At 47.9% G+C, this 20684-nt stretch overlaps 2 protein-coding genes across 2 annotated transcripts in view; both read right to left on the reverse strand.

The window, feature by feature from the left end:
- Positions 1–849: 849 nt before the first annotated feature.
- Positions 850–5538, reverse strand: Tnfsf14 (TNF superfamily member 14). The gene is made up of 4 exons (XM_028763581.1): positions 5222–5538; positions 4272–4308; positions 3900–3941; positions 850–2348 (listed from the first exon to the last, which is right to left on the reverse strand). Exons 1-4 carry the CDS (start codon positions 5432–5434, stop codon positions 1921–1923), a joined length of 720 nt encoding a protein of 239 aa, XP_028619414.1. The 5' UTR covers positions 5435–5538; the 3' UTR covers positions 850–1920.
- A 9111-nt stretch (positions 5539–14649) lies between these two features.
- The window catches only part of C3 (complement C3), a 26660-nt gene continuing 20625 nt past the window's right edge, over positions 14650–20684 (reverse strand). The window contains exons 34-41 of the mRNA XM_028759407.1: positions 19132–19219; positions 18942–19031; positions 17810–17915; positions 17273–17362; positions 16901–16984; positions 15143–15226; positions 14928–15063; positions 14650–14835 (exon numbers count right to left, since the gene is read on the reverse strand). Coding sequence (XP_028615240.1) covers positions 14694–14835; positions 14928–15063; positions 15143–15226; positions 16901–16984; positions 17273–17362; positions 17810–17915; positions 18942–19031; positions 19132–19219 — 820 coding nt within the window. The 3' untranslated portion in view covers positions 14650–14693. The remainder of the gene's footprint in view (positions 14836–14927; positions 15064–15142; positions 15227–16900; positions 16985–17272; positions 17363–17809; positions 17916–18941; positions 19032–19131; positions 19220–20684) is intronic.

A 20684-nucleotide genomic window follows, 5' to 3' on the forward strand; every position in this document is an offset into this window, starting at 1 on the left:
AGGAAGAAGGGTCATCAGAGATAAGGCAGCAACTGCCTAGAGGAAGAATGGTGTCCCAGGGAGCAGTGGGAGGCAGAGCCCCAGGGGTAGAAGAGGAAACACATTAGATAACCTTCTCAGAAGCACAGAAGCAGGTCAGTGTGTAGGCCAGGGGCTTCCTGCCTCTAGGCTTTATCTGAAATCGCCAATGCCTATATCTCCAGGATCAGCCTTCCCCAGATACCCTTTGTCCCCCGTCCTTCTTGGCCTTCTCCCTTGCCCCTCTTCTCACACTTTTACCTTCTTTCCTACTTCCCTTTCTCAGTCACCCCTCCTCTCCCTCTATTCTCCCCAAGGCTGAGAAAAATTCTTCTAGAGTGTTTTTTTCTTACAGCGGAAACTGCTGGTGGCTTCTTATAAATACGCTGTCCCTACACCTTGGTCTCATCAAAGACGCGGAAACAGACCATGATAAGCAGAAAGGAAACTCTGATGGAGGGTGAGGCTGGGTATTTGAGGCCTTTTCACCTCCCACCAGTGTTATAAGGACAGGACGTGGGAAGTCTGCTTGGACTGGCTTGGGCTAGCTGTGACTCCTGAGCAGAGAGAGCCCAATCCTGTCAGCTGTGGGCTCTGCATTTGAAGGTGTTGGGTTACTGCCCAGATGTTCAACTAGGGTAACACACAGCTTTAGTTCTAGATGCTGGGGAAACCTAGATAGGAAGCATGAGATTCTGATTCAAAATATATGAAATATATAGTTCAAAGATAGGCTAGGATACTTGAGACTCTGTCTCTCAACAAACAAACAAACAAATAAACAAACTTGAACAAACAAACATAAAAGCACAGATGATTACAACATATAAATTGCCTTTCAAATACTATTATTTAATATTTTTTATTTTATTTGCATGTGGGGTCCAGAGAACAGCCTCAGTTGTCATCTTCAGGAGCTATCTACCTTTTTTGAGGCAAGGTCTTTCCCTGAACCTGGAACTCACTGATTCAGCTAGACTGCCTGGCCAGCGAACCCCAGGGGTCCTCCTGTCTCCGTTCCCTATTGATGGGATTGCAAGTGTCCATCACCGCATCTGTGTCTTTATATGGGTACCAGGGATTCAAACTCAGATCCTCATAATTGCACTTTACCCACTGAGCCATAACCCAAGCCCATTGCTCCAGGTGTCCAGCAGACCTGGCACAATCTGTTCTAAGTGGGTTGAATAAAGTGTCCTCAAAGGTGTCCCTCCTTTCCCTGCCTCTTTATTCCTTGTTCGTTTGTTTTTGGTTTTTGTTTGTTTTGTTTTGGTCTTGTTTTTCCCCTTCTCTTCTGCATTCCCTCCTTCCCTCCTTCCCTCCTTCCCTCCTTTTCCTTCCTTCCCTTCTGACTAACCATTCCTGGCATGTCTGTTGCTGCTGCGCATTGGGCCAAGTACTTAGGTCCCACCAAGATGTCCCTGAAGGATGCACGAGCTCAGAAGCTGGTACCTGGCCAATTGCAGTCGGAGGGCAATGCTGTTTTGGTGACTGGAAACCAATGCAGTGGATGAATGGGAGAGGCCAGTGTGTGGTGGCAAGTCTGGAGCCCCGAGTGCTGCCAACATGGTCCTGATGACATTCTGGGGAGGTTTCTTGTCTCCAGCCCCAAACCAAGAAAGCCCAAATCTCAGTGTCTATATTAGAAGCATAAATACCCCAGCTTTATTCTTTGTTCCTGAATATCAGGCAAATGGGCTGACCCCACGCTCCTGGGCTCCACACCCCAAGTCTCCAGGTCTCTGATTTGAAGATTGCCCAAAGCAGGTCAGCAGTCCACACCAACCCGAGTACTCCACCTGCAGAGTTCAGGACTCCTTAAAGGGGGGACTTCAAACTCGATTGATGCGTTTGTGGTGAGTCCTGGAGAGATCCCTCCACAGAACCTTGTTTCCGCAGCCTTCAGACCATGAAAGCTCCGAAATAGGACCTGGTGCCGTCACGTGGTCTGACCAGGCGGTTTCCAGGCACGCGGACCACCACCTCTTCCCCGGCCTCCAGATGTACCACACCGCCCAGGAAGCTGCTGTCCCACCAGACTCGGGAGCTATTGGCCCGGCCACAGGGTGACCGCCGGCTGACCAGCAGTTCTAACTCCTTGGGGTAGCGGGACGTGCGTTTATACAGCCCATGGGTGATAGGAAGGCCATTAGCCAGTCCCTGGGGGCATCCCACGCCGCTCAGCTGCACTTTGGAGTACACATAGTAGTAGCCAGCCTCTGTGGTCACCAGGGCCCCATCATGATACGTCAGGCCCCTCAAGAAGGCCAGGCCAAGTCGTGTCTCCCATAGCAGAGGTCCACCAATGCTTATCAAGCTGGCGTTGGCTCCTGGGAGGAAAGGAGAGAGAAAGATAGCTGGTCAACATGGTTAGCATTGTGCCACCCTGTCTGTGTGGCCTTATGGTAGCTCCCTCTGGGTTCACTGCCATTTTAGGCTGCTTGTCTGGGTTGATTCAGTCCATTCCCATCTTGCAGTGCAGAGAAACTGAGGCACAGGAAAGCAAGCAAAGTAATTTGGTGGTTATGCGTCTTCATTCAGTTCATTCCCATCTCCTTCTACAAGGGTGGAAACTGAGACACTGAGGAGCAAAGCCACTTGAATACCAAAGAGGAAACTGAGGCACAAGATATTTAAGCTTCCTAGTGAAGTGCCAAAAATTTTTTTAAATGGGGTTATGACTTAGGAGGTGGAACACTCAATCAGCATGCCAAAGGCTATACATTCCATCCTCAGCACCAGATAAATCAGGTGTGGTGGTGTACACCTGTCATCCAGCTCTTGGCAGGTGGAGGCAGGAGGTTCAAGAGTTCAAGGCCAGTTCAGCATACATGAGACCCTGTCTCAAAAAGTGTGTGTGATTGTATGTGTGTTTATGTGTGTGTATATGAGTGTATATGTGTGTGATGTGAGTGTTTATGATGTGTGTATGAGTGTGTGTGTGTGCCCAGAAGTCACACCAGGCAACTTCCTCAGTTTCAGTTTCTGTCCACCTTTTTTTTTTTTTTTTGAGGCAGAGTCTCTTACTGACCCTGGAAGTCCCCTATTTGTCAAGGCTGCTGGCCAGCAGGTCCCAGGAACCTCTCTTCCTGTCTCTGCCTCCATGACCAGCACAGGAGTGTGTGTTTGGCTTTTGGCACAGATGCTGACTCAAAAGTGGCTAGCACGTTGCACACTCCCCATCTCCTATATCACATTTTAAAAAAGTTTTTGATTATAGAATATTTTGTGTATATTCTGGTTAATTTCTTACTTGTTAAATTATAAGTTAAACTGTCTATGCAAAAAGAAAAAAATAGTATATACAACTGGGTGTAGCAGCCTACATCTTTCATTCCAGTACTTGGGAGACAGAGGCAGGTCTACGTGGGCAGCCCAGGCTACATAGAAAGACCCTGTCTCCAGAAACAAAAACAAACAAATGAACGAACAAATAACTGTAGAGTGTGGTAGCTCTGTGTCCCAACATCTTCTGAGTCCTCCAAGGACCCTGTGGTGTGTCCATGTGACTAGAGTGTGAAGAGATGACTTTACATGGTTCCCTGTGGCTCTTCTCTGGGCTGTTTGTTAGTAAACACTGAAAAAAAAGTGATTGGCAAGATGGCTCAGAGAGGAAAGGGACTTGGAGCCAAGCTTGATGACTTGAGATCAGTCCACGGAGGCCAAAAGGTGGAAGGGAAGAATCGTTCCCCGAGAATTTTCTGACCCCACACTATGGCATACACATGTGCAATAATAAATAAATAAAAAGAAAGTAAATGTAAAAAAAAATTAAAAACACACTAAATGAATGCATAAATGAATGCTCTAACTTGTGAAGGCCTGGGTCTCCCAAGACACCCTAAACCCCACTCCATGTGAAGATCTGGGGTCCCCCTCACCTGTAAGATGTGCTGCTGGGTTGGGCTGATGAGACCGTTGATCTGAGGAAGAGAGTCAGAGATTAGAGACAAAGAGAGGAGTGTGTGTGTGGGGGGTGGGTGGGTGGTGTGAGTGTGTGTGTGTGTCAGCGTGTGTGTTCTCAAACACTGACTGAGGGTACCTGTAGTTTCTCACACACTGATTGAAGCTACCTGTAAAGTGTCAGGCTCTGCCCCTTCTGGAATGACCCAGATTTCTGCTTCTCTGGCCCTGGGGCAGGGGCACCTAAGGGACCTACAAAGTTACACTGGGTGATGACCCAGGTTGTGGTGTGGGGGTGGTGCAGAGTGGGAACCATTCCCTGCTTCGTAGGGACTGGGGCCCAAACTCACCTTGTATCAGCTTCTCCCAGGAGCCTTTGCCTCCATCCTGAAATAAAGACAGGGATGTTTGGTAAGGACACACCACACCTGAGTCTCACTAGTATATGATGATGACACTGTCTGGCCATGGCCACAGATACCACCCACAGACGTGTATGTAGAGCCACACATGCACACATCACACACATACACACACAGTGGGTGGGAGAGGCACACACCTAATTAGATCTGTTGTGTTTCCAGATAGGCTCTCATGTAGCCCAGGCTGGCCTCAGATTTGCTAAGTAGCCTAGGATGATCTTGAACTCCTTGAGCCTTCTGCTTCTCCTACCTAAGTGCTGGGATGAAGAATTAGCTACTCAAGTTGAGTATCTGAAATCCTTGAGACTAGAATTGTTTCGGAACTGTTTTTAAGGTTTTTGGATAGTTGAGGGCCAGTGACAGGGCTCAGGGGGTAAAAGTACTTGCTGCCAAGCCCGGCTACCTGAGTTCAGTCCCTAGAACCCACACAAAGGGAGAAGCCGAGAAGTAATTCCACATTCTGCTGCAGCAATGCACACTTCTTCATATCTACACACTAAATAAGTAAATGTAATTTTAAAAACTTAAAAAGAAAACATAGGCAAAGACTCGGGAGCATATTGTGACACACCCATGGCTTGTCTGAAAGGAACAGAGAGTGAGCAAATGAGAGAGCTGCGAGAGAACCAGGATGACCATTAAGCCAGTGGTGGACAAGGGTTTGGGCTGGAAACAACCGTGTAGGTGAATCCCAGGGAAGCTGCCGGGCACTGCACATGTATCAGATCCCCAGGTACAGATGAGAAGACTGAGGGTCAGAGAGACAGGCTGACAGGAGAATCCCTGGGTTCTAGTTGGGCTTTCTGCCCCGCACACAGTACACAGCCATAAAGAGATAGGTACTGGAGAGGCCCCGCTGGTCCCCAAGCCCCACTTACTGGTAGATGAGCCACTATGTCTCCAAGACGCTGATTCAGTCTCAGGAGAAACCAGCCCTGAGCAGCCAGCCCGGCACCCAGCAACAGCAGCAGGGCCAGGCTGACCTGGACAGTGCCACAGTGCCGTCTCTTATGGTTCTGTCCCAGCCGGCTGAATGGGATGTCCGTCTGTCCATCCACCACAAACACTGAAGGCTGTACCACACTCTCCATGCCAGAGCAGCTGAGGCTCAGAAGCCCAGGGACCGGGTTAGCAAGCCTGAGTTCCTCCTCTCTGGAGGAAACCACAATTGCCCAATGCTTGGGCTTTGCAAACTGCAAAAGGTTCCTGTGGGCCCTGGAACTCACTTTAAAGCTGCAGTTTGGTGCCTCCCCTTTCCCCACACACCCTCCTCTTCTTCCTGTGCCCCCAGAAGGCCCGGCCCCCAGATTGCTTTCACTCATGCCTCCATAGCTCACACTTTCCAGAAAATGTGACTCAGGTGGGATGGACGGGGCAGCCCCTGCTCAATGTACTTGGTGGCTTTGTTTCCCTCAGAGGAGCTTCTGTGGGTTCCTTGCAAGCTTCTTGCAGCACACCTGCATATGCACACACTGGCAAACACAGGCCTCTGTGTCTGCTTTAATCCATGTGTATGGGCGCAGATGCTTGTGCAGACACAAGGTTCATGAATGTGTGCACACAGGTGTAGATGTTCTGATATGTGCCTGTGTGTGCCAGGACAAGCACACAAGCATTTCCTGATGTGTGTGCAGGTCCATATATGGACACACATGCTACAGCATGTATTATCTATTAGTACATGCACTTATGAACCTCAGGTGTGTTCATATATGTGTCCATTGGGGTAGATTTTCAGATACCACCTTGTCCCCAAGTCTTCAGCCTGAATCTTACCCCCATCATACACCCTCCCAGATACTGAGGACTCAGAGGTTCAGTTATAAGATTCATCAGCCCACTTCTCAATGTCAGCGGCCCCTATTCTGTAGTGTTTGTCCTCACACAGGGCTGCCAATACTGTGACCACAGAACTCCAGTACTTTGCGACCCTGTAGATTCATGACTTTCCTAGCCAGGGTTCCAGGAGAGGTACTGCTGAGATTCCTGTCCCTGCAGGACCCACCCATCCACCTGCCTCAGGAACAGACCCCTCCAGAGGAAGCCCAGGTATGTGAGGTGCTGAAGAGATGTGTGCTGTTGACATGAGCTTGTCAAGAACTCCAGAGCCTCAGACCCACAGGGAAACATAGCCTTCTCTTCTGGTACACGCACAGATGTGGATATCAACAGTGTGTATAGAATGTGTCCACTATCCTTCCCCTGAGTGCTGACACATGGACATAGCTCCCTTACAGAGATAGCTTTTATGGAGACTAACTAAGCCTGCCTTCCCCATCTCACTGTGTATCTAAACTCTGGCTCCTTGCTTAACTGTATGTGATAAGCTGCCTCTTTCAGTGGTATGCAATAACGCTGCTTCTCTACTCAACTCAGTATAATAGCATGCTGAGATACTCATGTGCAGAAGGCCCAGATCACATGACCCCAGGATTCCTGTATGTTTGTGTTTGTCTTTTCTTCATCTCCTTGCTGTTGCCCAACTCAGGTCCATTCCTGGAACTATGCAAATTACTCAACAGCTTGGAGTATCCTACCATATAGGATCTACCAGGAAGCATTCTCTAGTCTGTCACGGTCTGTGCTGGCCAGTGTCAATTTGATACAAGCTACATTCATTTTGGAAGAGGAAATTTCAATGGAGAAAATGCCCCCAATAGATTGGCTTCTGGGAGGCCTCTGTTCACTTTAGACTGTGCCTTTCCTGCACTGGTTCTGTAAGAAAGCATGCTGGACAAGCCATAGGACACAAGCCAGTAAGCAGTGTTCTTCCATGGCCTCTGCATCAGCTCCTGTCTCCAGGTTCCTGTCCTGACTTTCCTCAGTGGATGGGGTGTGACCTGAAAAGGTAAGGAGGTAAACTCTTTCCCCTCCAAGTTGCTTTTGTTCATGGTGGTTTGTGAAAGCAATAGAAATCCTAACCAAGACACAAATTGGTATCAGGAGTGGGGTAGGACTATGACAGACCTGACTATGGTTTGAGAAGATTGTAGTGGCATCTGAACTTAAACTGGAAAAACTGTTCCATGCACAGAGCTCAGTGGGCTGTTCTTTGGGAGCTTGGGAGTTCAAAATGCTGAGAATAATGCAGATGGTGGAGGCCTGGCTTGTGAAATTACAGAGGGAAGTTTGAGAGTTCCTTAAAGACCATCAGGGTTTCCTAGGTATGGGAGCACACACCTTTAGTCACAGCATTTGGGAGGCAGAGGCAGGTGGATTTCTGAGTTCAAGGCCAGCCTGGTCTACAGAGTGACTTCCAGGATAGCCAGGGCTACACAGAGAAACCCTGTCTCGAAAAACAAACAAACAAAAAACAAACAAAACACTTAAAAAAACAACAAGAAGAAGAGAATTGGGGGTGTTTGGTATTTGAAGTAAGATTCTTAGTTCTGCTTAACTAGTTCTGCAGAGCCAGCTGTGATTAAGAAGAGACCGGCATCACTGAGGTGAAATCTGGGAAGTGTTTCCTGAGAGAGTCAGTACACAGAAGCTGTGCTGTTGAGGCAAACAAGGCTGTACTCAGATGATGCTGAAAGCACGAGGAGGTTGTGGAGAGCAGCTGAGGCTTGGTACCGTGTGAGGCCAGGAGAGGCTGTTGGTGAGAATGTAGCCTCAGTGGCAGCAGAAGACCCCAGGATTCTGAAGATGCTGGTGCCTTGGGATGATCACCATGAATGACAGCAGCCTTGGGGTGGATCTAGCCCCAGCCTAGAAGACAAGATGTGAGGGCTGCATAGGGCAGCACCAGAGAAGTCATTCGGGATCTTAGGAGGAGCCCAGAAGGTCGTGTTTGAATCCCAGACACTGGAAATTGAATTGTTTACAGTTGGAGTTTGGTTTTACTTGTTCAGGTTGTTGACTGTGCCCTGGTTCTTCCCTCTTGAAATAAGGAAGTATTTAGCTTGTTTTCAATGTTATAGGATCCTACAGTTGAGAGACTAACTTTTTAAATATTTTAGATTTGAAAGGATTTTAACTTTAAACTTTGGAGTTTTCAAGACACTAAATTTTAAAGTGTTTGAATTTGTGAGGCTGTGGGACTTTTTAAGTTTGCAAAATGTTTAAATTTTTATTTATTTTTATTTTATGTACATTAGTGCTTTGCTTTCATATGTGAGAGATTTGGATCTTCTAGAAAGTGGATTAAAGACAGGTGTGAGTTGCCATGTGGGTTCTTATTCCCTGGAAGGACAGCCAGCGCTCCTAACCTCGAAGCCATCCCTCTAGACCACAAAACGGTTTTATATTGTGACATTGATATTAATGTTTGATCTTGGAGATGACAAGAAAGGAAAGGTTGTGGCTTACCAGTGATGTGTTTGTGTGCCAAGACGACAAGGAATAAACGGTGCTGGATGGTTGTATGTCAACTTGACACAAGTGAAAGTCACTTGAGAGGAGGGAGCCTCATTTGAAAAAAATGCCTCCATAAGATAAGGCTGCACTCAAGCCTGTAAGGAATTTTTTTAATGTGTGATTGATGGGTGAGAGCCCACCCCACTGTGGGTGGAGCCATCCCTGGGCTGGTGGTCCAGGGTTCTGTAAGAAAGGAGGCTGAGCAAGCCATGGGGAGCAAGCCAGTCAGCAGCACCCTAATGGCCTCTATCAGCTCCTGCCTCCAGGTTCCTGTTCAATTAGAGTTCCTGTCCTGACTTTATTCAGTTATGAAATATAACCTGGAAATGTAAGTGAAATAAACTCTCTTCTCTCCAAGTTGCTTTTGGTCATGGTGTTTTATCACAACAGTAGAACCCCTAACTAAGATGGGAGGAAGGATAATCTTGGCTCACAGTGAGAACAGAGTGTGTATCATAGTGGAGAAGTCAAGGTGGGAGAGCAGAGGCAGCATGAGGCAGCTGGTCATGTCAAGTCCACAATGAGATAGCAGAGACCAGTGAACACTTGTGGTCCCACTCACTTTCTCCGTTTCATTCAGCCCAGGTCCCCAGCCCTGAGACAGCTCCACCCACACTCAGGGCAGGTCTTCTCTCTCAGTAAATGATGTCATCTAGATCATCAGTGATGGAAATGATTAGAGAGTTGTTTCCATGGCGATTCTGTGCCCTGTAAACTTGGTCATTTAGATTAACCACACAAGTACAGATGTGAGTATACCAGGCAGGGGTCAGAGGAGACTGGGACAGTTCAGGGGAGCCCACAGGGAAGCCAGGATATGAGACTCACTGAAGGGGCACAAGCTGTTGCTGAGGAAATCGGTGGGAACTGAGAGCTGAGACTCAGAAATGGGGTGGGACAAGGGTGCCTGGCTGCTAAAGGCAGGTACAGGGGAGGACGGCAGACATGCTGCTCAGGGCAGAGCCTGAAAGCTTACGGGCTCTTGGGTGGCTTCTCCTAGGGAGACTATTTTCATACTTTCCTGCAGATAATGGGGGAAGGAAGGACAGAAGAAATGGTCACAGCTGATTACAGCATGGTGAACCAGTGAGTTTATCTGGGTGACCTACAGAAGCATGGGTGAGAGTGACTTACAGAAAACCAAGTGACTCAAAGAGACTTGTTCACGAAAGTCCAGGCTGATCATGTGCAATGACTGACACAGGCTGGCACTACTGGACTTCCACATTCAACTTGTAGGCAGCTCCAGTGAAGAGTCTCAAATTCCCCAGTAACTCTCTCTCTATCTGTGTGTGTGTGAGTGTGTGTCTGTGAGAGGGTGTGTGAGACAGTGTATATAGGTCTCTGTATTAGTGTAAGTATGTGCATATGTGTGTGAGAATATATGTCTGTGTATTAGTGTAAGTATTAGTGTGAGAGTATGTGATTTGTGTGAGAATATAAGTATGTCTGTGTATTAGTAAAAGTATTAGTATGTGTGAGTATGACAGTGTGTGAAAGTGTAGTCTATGTGAGTGTGTGTGACTAAGTGTGTGAGTGCTGTGTGGTATATCACTGTGAGTGAGTGTGTCAGTGTGTTAATGTATTTAAAGCACAGAAGCCCATGTGGAATATCTTCTTCAATGGCTTTCCACATTATATTTTTAATATTTACTGATATTTACCTTTGTCCTTGTGAGTGCATGCATGTGTGTACACTGCCTGTGGGAATCAGAAGAGGGCAGCAATTCTGCTGGAGATGCACTTAACTTCCTTTCATGACCACTGAGAAACAAACATGGCACATTTGGAACAGAACTATGAACTTTGAACTAACTAACCTATCTCCAGTCTCCCCCTTATACCACTCCATCCTGCTTACATCTCTCCATCCTCCTTACATCTCTCCATCCTCCTTACATCTCTCTCCAACATCCTTACGTCTCTCTCCATCCTCCTTACGTCTCTCTCCATCCTCCTTACATCTATCTCCATCCTCCTTACATCTCTCCATCCTCCTTACATCTCTCTCCATCCTCCTTACATCTCTCTCCATCCCCCTTACGTCTCTCTCCATCCTCCTTACATCTCTTTCCATCCTCCTTACATCCATCCATCCTCCTTACATCTCTCTCCATCCTCCTTACATCTCTCTCCATCTTCCTTACATCTCTCTCCATCCTCCTTACATCTCTCTCCATCCTCCTTACATCTCTCCATCATCCTTACATCTCTCTCCACCCTCCTTACATCTCTCTCCATCCTCCTTACGTCTCTCTCCATCCTCCTTACATCCATCCATCCTCCTTACATCTCTCCATCATTTTTTGAGACAGATTCTCCTCGATACTTGTTCTTGGTTCAGAACTTTAACTAATACATTTTCTCACCAAATTTACCAATACACTAGGCTACATAAACTGATTCACCAATTCCTACATTTATCTTCTTATTCATTTCTGTATATGTTTTAGTTACTGTTTGTCGTTCTGGTATAGTACAGAAAGTAGACACTTTTACTGCCTTGGTATTTATTAGCTTTGAATCTTCAGATATTTCATTTGAAACCTTCATGTGTGTCAGGACACTAGTGAGGGCCACAGACAGTTTGAGGAGGCAGTCCAGAGACCAAGGCATGTGAAGATAAAAGCTATGGTACCAAGGCTTTTAGGAGCTTAGTGGGATGGGGAGGGGCTAGTTGTGGTGGATGTGACGTCATGGTAGAGGAGAAAATATGGGACAGATACATACACTGAAGGTAGTTGAAACAGACATATGAATATCTATGTACCATTGTAGATACTTCATTTACATATGTGTGTGTGTGTGTGTGTGTTTGTGTGTGTGTGTGTGTTACTCTATAATGAATAAGGTGACATTGCTCCGCTGGCTAACAAATAAAAGTCCAATACAAGAAATGGTTTACTTCTTTTGGGGTTGTTGACTAGTGCGGTCCCATAGACACTTTCAAATCTTACAGACTAGTGCCAATGAATGGTTAACCCCAGGACTTGATGGTAAAGACCCCATTGCTGAAGACACCACCTACTTGAGTCACAGAACATGGAAAACTTGAGATGATATGTCCTGGAAGCTATGTTCCCTTTGGCTGGTCTTCACAGTGCTGAAAGGTTCTATGCACACTACTAGAGGTGAAAAGTCACCACCAGTCTCACACAGCTGCAAATCCTGCAAGCTGCAATAACAACAGGCCTGGCAAGGGATGCCCACTGACCAATAGTGAACCCAACACCATAGGTGTAACCAACCATCTTCTGATTGGACTTAAGTCCTTCTCACAAAATGAATCCTCTACCTGGCATCATGACTGAGCCAACAACCTGTAGCCCGACAGGTCACGGGACCTACTGACTCATCATTACACCCGAAGATCTAAGCATCTCTCAACCATCATCTGGGACGTCTCTATTTGCATTAATTGGTGATTAACATAGAGACCATAACTAACCAGGCAGCAGAGACTAAGAGACTAAAGATTTTCACCTCTAAATGAGACATTTATCCTGCACCTACTCTTCCCAAGATCCAGGGATCATTATAGAAGAGGAGGCAGAAAGAGCATAAGAGCCAGAAGTAATGAACAACTATAAGGAAAGAGTGTATCCTAGTCAGGTCCTATTGCTGTGGTGAACACCATGACCAAAGCTACTTGGGGTGGAAAGGGTTTATTTAACTTACATTTCCACATCATAGTTCATCATCAAAGAAAGTCAGGACAGGAATACAAACAAGGCAGGAACCTTGGGATTTGTAACTTTCCTGAACCTTGCCAGTGTGATAAACTGCCCTCCACAAAGGACTGTCTATTCCTGGAGACGATAGCAACACAAACCACATGAATCTCAGAGAGAGAGAGAGAGAGAGAGAGAGAAAGAGAGAGAGAGAGAGAGAGAGAGAGAGAGAGAGAGAGAGAGAGAGAAAGAGAACATAGGTGCCTCTAGAAACTCCAGAGTGGGATGAGAGATAAGTGTTGGTTAAGAACTTGCTGTGTAAGAGGAGGACTAGATGTCCATCCTCAGAGCCCACATAATCCTAGCACAAGAGACAGAGACAGCTTAGCTGATTACTGAGCTCTCAGTAAAAGGGAGAGACACTGTCTTACAAACATGGTTCACCCAGCTGGAGAAAGGTGTGTGTGTAATTTTAAAAGCCATGATACCTCCTTGAATGTAGACCATGCTCCAAGATTTGCCTGGGACTGCAGCCTGTGGTCAGAATCAGTCATAACCAACCTCTAACCTGGGAAAGCCGAGAGCTGCTGTCTGCACTCCACCGGTCCCTCTCGGCTTCTCTCTTTCTCTGCCCACTGTAGCCCTGTGGAATGAAAACATTAGATAGCTTTATTATTTTAGAAATTGTTAGATAGTACATGAAGGGAAAAAACACATGTGCTCTGGGGGTGGCTCAGGCCTGCCCACGTGCTGCAGCTGCGGCAGGGTCCCTGGATCAGTGGCACGGGGACCCAGCACGGACTGTGGCCGAGAGTCTGGTGCGCCTGTCCCAGAGGAGCAGCGGCAGAGGCAGCCCACGGGGCGCTGCTGTGCAGGGAGCCCACTGACCACCACTGTGGAGGTGGGAGCCCCGCAAACCGCCATGGTGGGGGAGGGAGCCCCGCAGACTGCAGAGGCGGGGTCCAAGAGGCTTTTCCCATGGTGGAGTTTTCCCACATACACAAGAAAGTCCAAAGTTCCAGGAGACACGTGGAATCCAAGGTAAAAGTTTTATTGTCCATGATGATAGTTGTATCTGGATGATGTGTCCCCGGCAAATGCCAGGAGGAGCTCTCTCATATTGGGGAGTGGGAAAGAGAAGGGACTAGGGAGGGGAAAACTTAGCTATATCCCCCAGCCTTTAGATAATTCATTAATATATAAATCTCGAGGTAGAGAGGCCTGTTAGTCACACCCTCTACCTGTGTCTTACAGGTGAAGTGGAGATGAGACCGCATGTTAGGTCCCTGGGTTCTGGGGGCATGGCCAAACACCCCAGGATGCCCTTCTACAGCCCGACAAGTACAATTGCTGGGACACAGAATCTCCTGCTCTAAACTTATCAGCTAACCCATATCAGCTAGTCTATGTCAGCCAGCCTCCACTGGTGGCAGAGGCCTCCAGTTCTAATTTCTCCCAAGGTCTTACATGACTGCTGCTTTCTTCTTGTTCCAGTGCATGGCTGCAAAAGCCCCTTTCTCTTTTCTCGAGTCCCCTTTTCCTCCTGGGACCTGGAAGTCCCACTTTTACCCTTCACCCAGCAATTGGCTTTCGCCTTCTTTATTGGCCAAATCAAGAACCAATTAGGGAACCAGATTTTAGTAATAGCTCCTTTCCCTACAGAAAGATACAGTGGTTAAGAGTACATACAGTTCTTGCAAAGGGTCAGTTCCCAGCATCTATAATTTTGCTGCTCACAACTACCTGTAACTCTAGTTCCAGGAGATCCAAAGCCTGCTTCTGGCCTCCATGTGTACTGCACATAGACACAGACAGGGTTTTGATAAACTACTAGGGATTGAGTGGTGGCTCAGCAGCAAAGAATCCTTGCAGAGGACCTGGGTTTGGTTCCCAGCACACATTGGGCAGCTTACAGCCATCTGTAGCTCCAACTTCCTCTTCTGGCCTATGAGGACACCTACAATCATGTGTCACATATGAATTCATGTAGATATACATTAGATTAGTACATATTTTAAAGATAAAATAAATTTTAAAAAACAAAGTATCTGTTGTGATGGTACATGCCTTTAATCCCTGTATACAGGAGGCAAAGGCAGGTGAATCTGAGTCCAAGGCCAGCCTGGTCTACAGAGCAAGGTCCAGGACAGAGAAACTGTCTCAAACAGAAAAAAAAGAAAAGAATTTTGGTGTCCATATGTATGTACACATATTCTACACACACACACACACACACACACACACACACACACACACACCAGGACTCCAGACACTGAAAGGTGGGTGAAATAGAACTAAGCTTTATTGGAGGGCTGGGCTGAGGTCAGTTGGGGCAGCCAAAAACCACCATTGTTTCTGTGAATGCCCCGAGGTCTTCGCACTGTTTCTGGTTCTTTTCATCCTGGCATTCTTCTGCCTCAGGCCAGTGCTCCACCCATGTGTCCTTCCCAATAATGTAGCTGGTGCTGCAGAAGTTAGAGCAGTTAAGGGCAGGTTCCAGGGGGCAGTGGGTGGGGCTAGAGGGGTGGTCATACCCATATGCAGGGTAGGCACTTACTTGGGCTTTTCTCCCCAGAGGTCAGAGGAGAGGCCCCACATGAGGTACTGCTTCCCTTTCTGTAGCTTCAGGGCATTTCTGCACTTGATGTGGCTGATGAACCTGCGTTCCTGCCCTGCCTGCACCTCATCTGAGCCTGGGGAGCAGGGAAGGGGAGGCTGAGCTCCAGCAAAGGGAGTCAGGCTGGGGAGGCAGGAAGACAGAGGGCTGGGTACCTGACTTGATGACCTGCTCGATGGTCATGATGTACTCATCAAAATCATCCGACAGCTCTACCGAGGCGAGCTTGGTCTTGTACACTGTAGGGGGAGGAAGGACAGCGAGGGTTTTGAGCAGGGTTGGTCATGGGGCCCTCACCAGCAGATGCACCTGACCATGTGACCTTCTGCCACCCCCCCCCAACCACACACACCTAAGCAGAGATAACATTGAGTCGGAGCCACTGGCAGTCTGTCCCCTCCAAGGAACACACACAAGCAGGCCATCCCACAGCCATGCTCATACTCATGGACTCAGCCATAGGTCTCTGAGCATTAGAGATGCCTACAGGCACAGCCATCCACGATGAAGTCTCATGCAACTGAGGCTATGGGCAACTCCAGGCTACAGACCCACATACACATTCATAGCCACACACTCCATGCACACAGTTAGAGTTACAGGTAAGTATTTATATGCACAGAGGCCGTCGCTCATTGCACAATCACCCACAGTGCCACAATGACAGTATCATGCAACCATGGCAATCTGCAAAAGCACACTTGACAGAGCCGTGTGTAAGGACAGTCATTTTCATGATGGCCATGACTGCAATCCAAAGTCACGCTTGATCACTGTTTCACACATAGCCATGCACAATCGCAACATATGTCTAACTCTCAGCTGTGTGCAATTACACCCAAAGCTACAGACACATGCATAGCTACAGCTACTGTGTTTGTGTAAACATGTTCACATGTCATAGTATCAGTTGTCAATTTGACAAATCTAAGAAGAGGGAACCCCAACTGAGAAATTGTCTATCAGCCTGGCCTGTGGCCATGTCTGTGAGGCATTTCGATTGCTAAGTGAAAAGGAGGGGCTAGTCCACTATGGGCAGTGCCATCCCTAGGCAGGCGCCTGGGCTAAGTGAGAAAGGTAGCAGTCCTCCATGGTCTCTGCCTGCAGCTAATGGCAAACTGTGAGCTGTAAGATAGAATAAAGCCTTTCCTCCCCAAGTTGCTTATCCCAGCAACCAAGAAGCCATGGGACCTCACTTGTACACACTCATGGACCTCATGTGTACACATTCATGGACCTCACGTGTACACACTCGTGTGTGGAGCTTAGAGGACAACTTTGTCCTTTTTGTTTGATGTGTGTGTCTGTGAATCCACAGAAGCCAGAAGAGGGTGTTGGATCTCTTGGAGCTGAAATCACAGGCTGTTATAGGCCTGAGGTAGAGTGCTCCAACACATGGAGACGTCTCTTCCTACTGTTTTATGAGGTAGGGTCTTATCAAGACTTTGACTTCACTGGTGTGGCTAAGCTTGCTGGCCTGAGAACTGCCTGACTCTGCCTCACCTGTGGTTGAGTTCAGGACATGTGCTACCATGCTGAGCTTTTTACCTAGGTGATGGGGATCAAATCCAGGACCTCATGCTTGGGCATCCAGAGCCATATGGACAGAGCTATCATCCCCATCCACAGTCTTTGTGCTCCTGCAAGGAACCCCTCACTCCAGCTCTTATGGGTGACTCCAGTAACTGGCTGGTTCAGCAAGCTGGACCTGGGTGGTCAGTGCCCTAACTGGGGTGAGTGTCTCCCAAAAAACCATCACATAATATAGACCACCCCTTCACTATACATCTACACATGTCCCCTACACAACAGTCACATCCTGATAGGGACACGAGCACCACCAGTGCTGCTCCCCGCTGGTCACATACTGTCATACTCCACAGTGTCTGACAGCTACCTGCCGCCATACTTACCATAGTCCACTCCGGGTTCACAAGCCTTGTCTAGCCGATCATTCAGGCTGACCTTCTCCTGTGACTGATGCATGAAGCAGTTCTCTGCAGGGTGGGGTGTACACAGGCTCTTGAGTACCCACCCACACCCACTTTCTGTGTTGGGGCTGGTTCCAGAAGGAACATTTATCCTACTCCATGTCCCCTGGGTAACATGATTTCAAGGCCCTCCATCCTCACAGGAATGGAATGTCTGTGTGGGTGTGTCCTGTCTGGGCCTGTTTCCCTCACCCTCCTAGTGCCCACCCCCAGGTCCTCTCACCCCATGGGAATGGAGCATCTCTATGAGTGTGCCCTGCCCGGGCCCACCCCTCACACTCTCCTAGTGCTCACCTTCAGCACAACGGCACATTTCGTTGTGGCACAGCTTGCTCAGCATTCCATCCTCCTTCTCCGGATGATAGAAACGGGTGCATGATTCCTCTGTGGGGAGAAGAGGTAGGAGGAGGTCAGAGGGCCAGGGGCTTCACCTGAAAGGCCACTCCTGCTAGGAAATGCACAGTGAGTGAGTCCCCTCAGCCCTGAGATGCAAAGTCCCCAACCTCAGACCCTGTGATAACCAGACCCTAGGCTTTCTGATCCTTTGTTCTTTCAGATCGTGGTTTCTTGACACCTCCATCTAGAGTCCTGGAACCCTCCGATGTCAAATTCTAGGTCCCTGAGATTCTAAGGCCCTCCCTACCTCCAGACCTCTGCAAGTCATTGGAGAGCTTTCCAACTCTCCCAATCCTAGGACTCTAAGAACCTCAGCATATGGATCCCCAGGACTCCAGTATTTTGATCTTTGGTGCTGCCAAAGATCTCTGATACTCTGATCCCCAGGATCGCTGGATGGTAGGACGACTCAGCCACCCTGCCCTGGCTGCTTACCCAGGTTGTAATAGGAGTAGACCTTGACTGACCCGGGCTGGATAAGTCCCACATTAAAGTACTGGTGAACTTTAAAGGACAGGCAGTCTTCTTCGGAGTGTGAGATCTAAGGGAAGGATGGAGCTGCTCAGTGGGTGTCACAGAGGGAGGACACACCCCTGGCATTTGGAGTCAAGGTAGAGAAACTGAGGGACCAAGCAGGTTCTAGAAGGTGTGGGAAAATGAATGGCAGTTGTTAAATCTATCTTCCTTTTCTACCATGCTTGGAACCAGACTGTTTGCAGCGTCACTCTGATTTAGGGCCAATCAGGTGAACAAGCTCTGGCCAGCAGACCACTGCCTACATGCTATTGTTTGGATGTGATTTCTCTTCATCTAGGCCACAGCCTGGAAAGTATTAAGTAGATAGAGTCTTTAAGGTCATAGGGGATTAACGACCATTTGGGAAGATAGGGCCAGATCTCAGCAGAGTGGGTTTGTTACTGTGATGGTGGGTCCGATTTCCTGGACCTCTCTTTGCCCTGTCTGTAGTGTGTGTCCTTTCTCTTGTGCTCTTTTCTGCCATCATGCCTGGAGGTTTTTGTTAGAGGCTAGACAGTAGGATCAACCAGTCTTGAGCTGTTATTCCAAAAGTTTGAGCTGAATAACTCTCTTTATAAACCATGCTGCCTCAGGTATTTTGTTAGAACAAAATGAAAGGCACTATGATAGTGATCATGAAAGCATCACATACAGCCAGGTATATCTCTATAATTCCAACACTCTGGAGGATGAGGCAGGAGGATTGTTAGTTTGGGACAAGTTCAGGCTACATTGAGAGACCCTGCCATTAACAAACAGACAAACCCATGTGCTTTTCTTATGCTATTGCTGAAAACTCTAAGATCCTGGAGATTCCAGGGCCATAGGTGAAGGGAGTTTAGGTCCCAGATCATGGAGCACTAGACTAGAGGGGAAAGAAGACAATCTTGAATTGGTTACCTTATATTAAAAACTTTCTCCTATCCCCTCATAGCACAGATTTTGTGTTCCCAAGCCTGGGGCTAGCATGAGCTGGATATCAAGATGGAGGGAGAAATCCAGACAGGAAGGGGAAGGGAGGCACAGAAGCCTCTCTGGGGACAGGTGTTACCTTTTCTAGGTAGATGATGAGGGTGTTCTTGTTGGAGTTGTCTTTGTTTATCTCGTACTTGGAAATGTATCTGTCTACTCCAGAGCTCAGCTAGGGAAGAGCAGAGCTGGTAAATATCCCTCCCTCTCTCCCAGAAGCTTCTTCCAGACCTCAGGCTCCTTCCCTAGGCCCCAGACCCAAGCCTCCTTACCAGTTTCAGGTCGTCTATGTCTGGAATAAAGCCAGTCATCATGGAGATGTCCAGGATGGACATAGTGGCATCCACATCTCCCAAGTACCTGCATATGGCAGAAAAAGATTGTCAGTTTTCAGGCGTGGCACCCAGGGCCAGTGCTTGGATGACCCAGGCTTCTGCTTTCCACCCAGCACTGAAGAAGGGTTTGGTTTGGAAAACACTTGTCTGAAAGCAATATAAGTAGATGCAGTCAGGCATGGCAGTTCATGCTGCTGTCTCAGCACCTGGAGGGAAGACTGCAGCTGAGACTAGCCTGAGCTACTTAGTAAGTTGACACAGGCTAGCCTACGTTATAAAGCAAAACAGTGTCTCAAACAAAATAAAACCTAACCAAAACCTAAAACTTAACTAAACTGAACCATAGCAGTGTGGAGGGCTGGCATTTGGAGTGTGGAAGGCTGGCGTGGCAGGCTGACTTGACAGCTCAATCAGTAAAGTGCCTGCTGTGTAAGCATAAGGACCTGAGTTTCAGCATTCACTATCCATGGTAAAAAGAACAAAAGAGCAACCATGGTGGTTAGCACCATTAACCACTGAGCTATTTCTCTGACACATGCTCATAGTTCCAGCCCTGGGGATATGGAGTCAGGGGGAACTCTGGGCTTTTTGCCCAGCTACCTTACTGTACTTGGCAAATTCCAGGCCAAGTTGTAAAAGAACAAGGTGGAGGGCCAGTGAGGTGGTTCAGTGAGTACAGGTGCTCTAACCACTACGGTTGACAACCTGAATTCAATTCCCAGAACACACATGGCAGAAAAGAGAACCAACTCCTGCAGTTGTCCTCTGACCTCCACATGTATGCTATGGCATGAAGAAATGCACACACACACAGACACACACACACGATCACAAAAAGAAGAAACACATAAGAAAAATGAAAATTCCTTTGGCATTTGTTTTTGACTGTAACATCAATGATGCTTTAGAAGGAGGGAAAATGGAGGGACTCTCACATACGCCTGGGGTTTTGTGAGAGATGTGCTGCGTGGCCAGAGGGATGCAAGCTAGCCAGCATGAAGAAGTGTTGTTAATGAAGGAGGTGGAGATGGGCTGAGGACGCAGCTCCTGGCTGCAGCACTTGCTATGTGCACGAAGCAGGGGCTCAGGTCCAACACCACCCACAATGAAGAAGTCTTTCTAAGGGAGGAGAGAGTAACTGTGGGGCAGGGGACCACGACAGAAAACTTGGTAAGATTGAGTGAGTTCAGAAACCCTGGACCCTTAGACATGAGGACGGTAGGCATTTCACCTGCTCCAGATCAGGTCCCTGTCACATGACCACAGCACACCATGGAGAAGGCCATGACAATTAGTCACATAGGAGCAGTGCCTGGAAGCCCCTCTACATGCAGATGAGGCATCCCTAACATCTCAGACCAAGCCAATAGAAAGCATCTGCTTTTAGATCCCAACCCATTCCAAAACGCACAGAAAACCCTGTCCACAGGAATAAAACACACAGAAAACCCTGTCCACAGGAATAAAATGCACAGAAAACCCTGTCCACA

Source organism: Grammomys surdaster, unplaced genomic scaffold, assembly GCF_004785775.1.
Source record: "Grammomys surdaster isolate TR1022 unplaced genomic scaffold, NIH_TR_1.0 62, whole genome shotgun sequence".
Lineage (NCBI taxonomy): Eukaryota > Metazoa > Chordata > Mammalia > Rodentia > Muridae > Grammomys > Grammomys surdaster.

Bases quoted from the DNA above. Each gene is read 5' to 3' on its own strand.
- Tnfsf14 (XM_028763581.1), bottom strand. From the start codon at position 5,434: ATGGAGAGTGTGGTACAGCCTTCAGTGTTTGTGGTGGATGGACAGACG. The intron at 3,942-4,271 runs GTGAGTTTGGGC...TCTCTTCCTCAG, and splicing joins CTGGGAGAAGCTGATACAAG to ATCAACGGTCTCATCAGCCC. The intron at 2,349-3,899 runs GTGAGGGGGACC...CTTTCCTCCCAG, and splicing joins CCCAGCAGCACATCTTACAG to GAGCCAACGCCAGCTTGATA.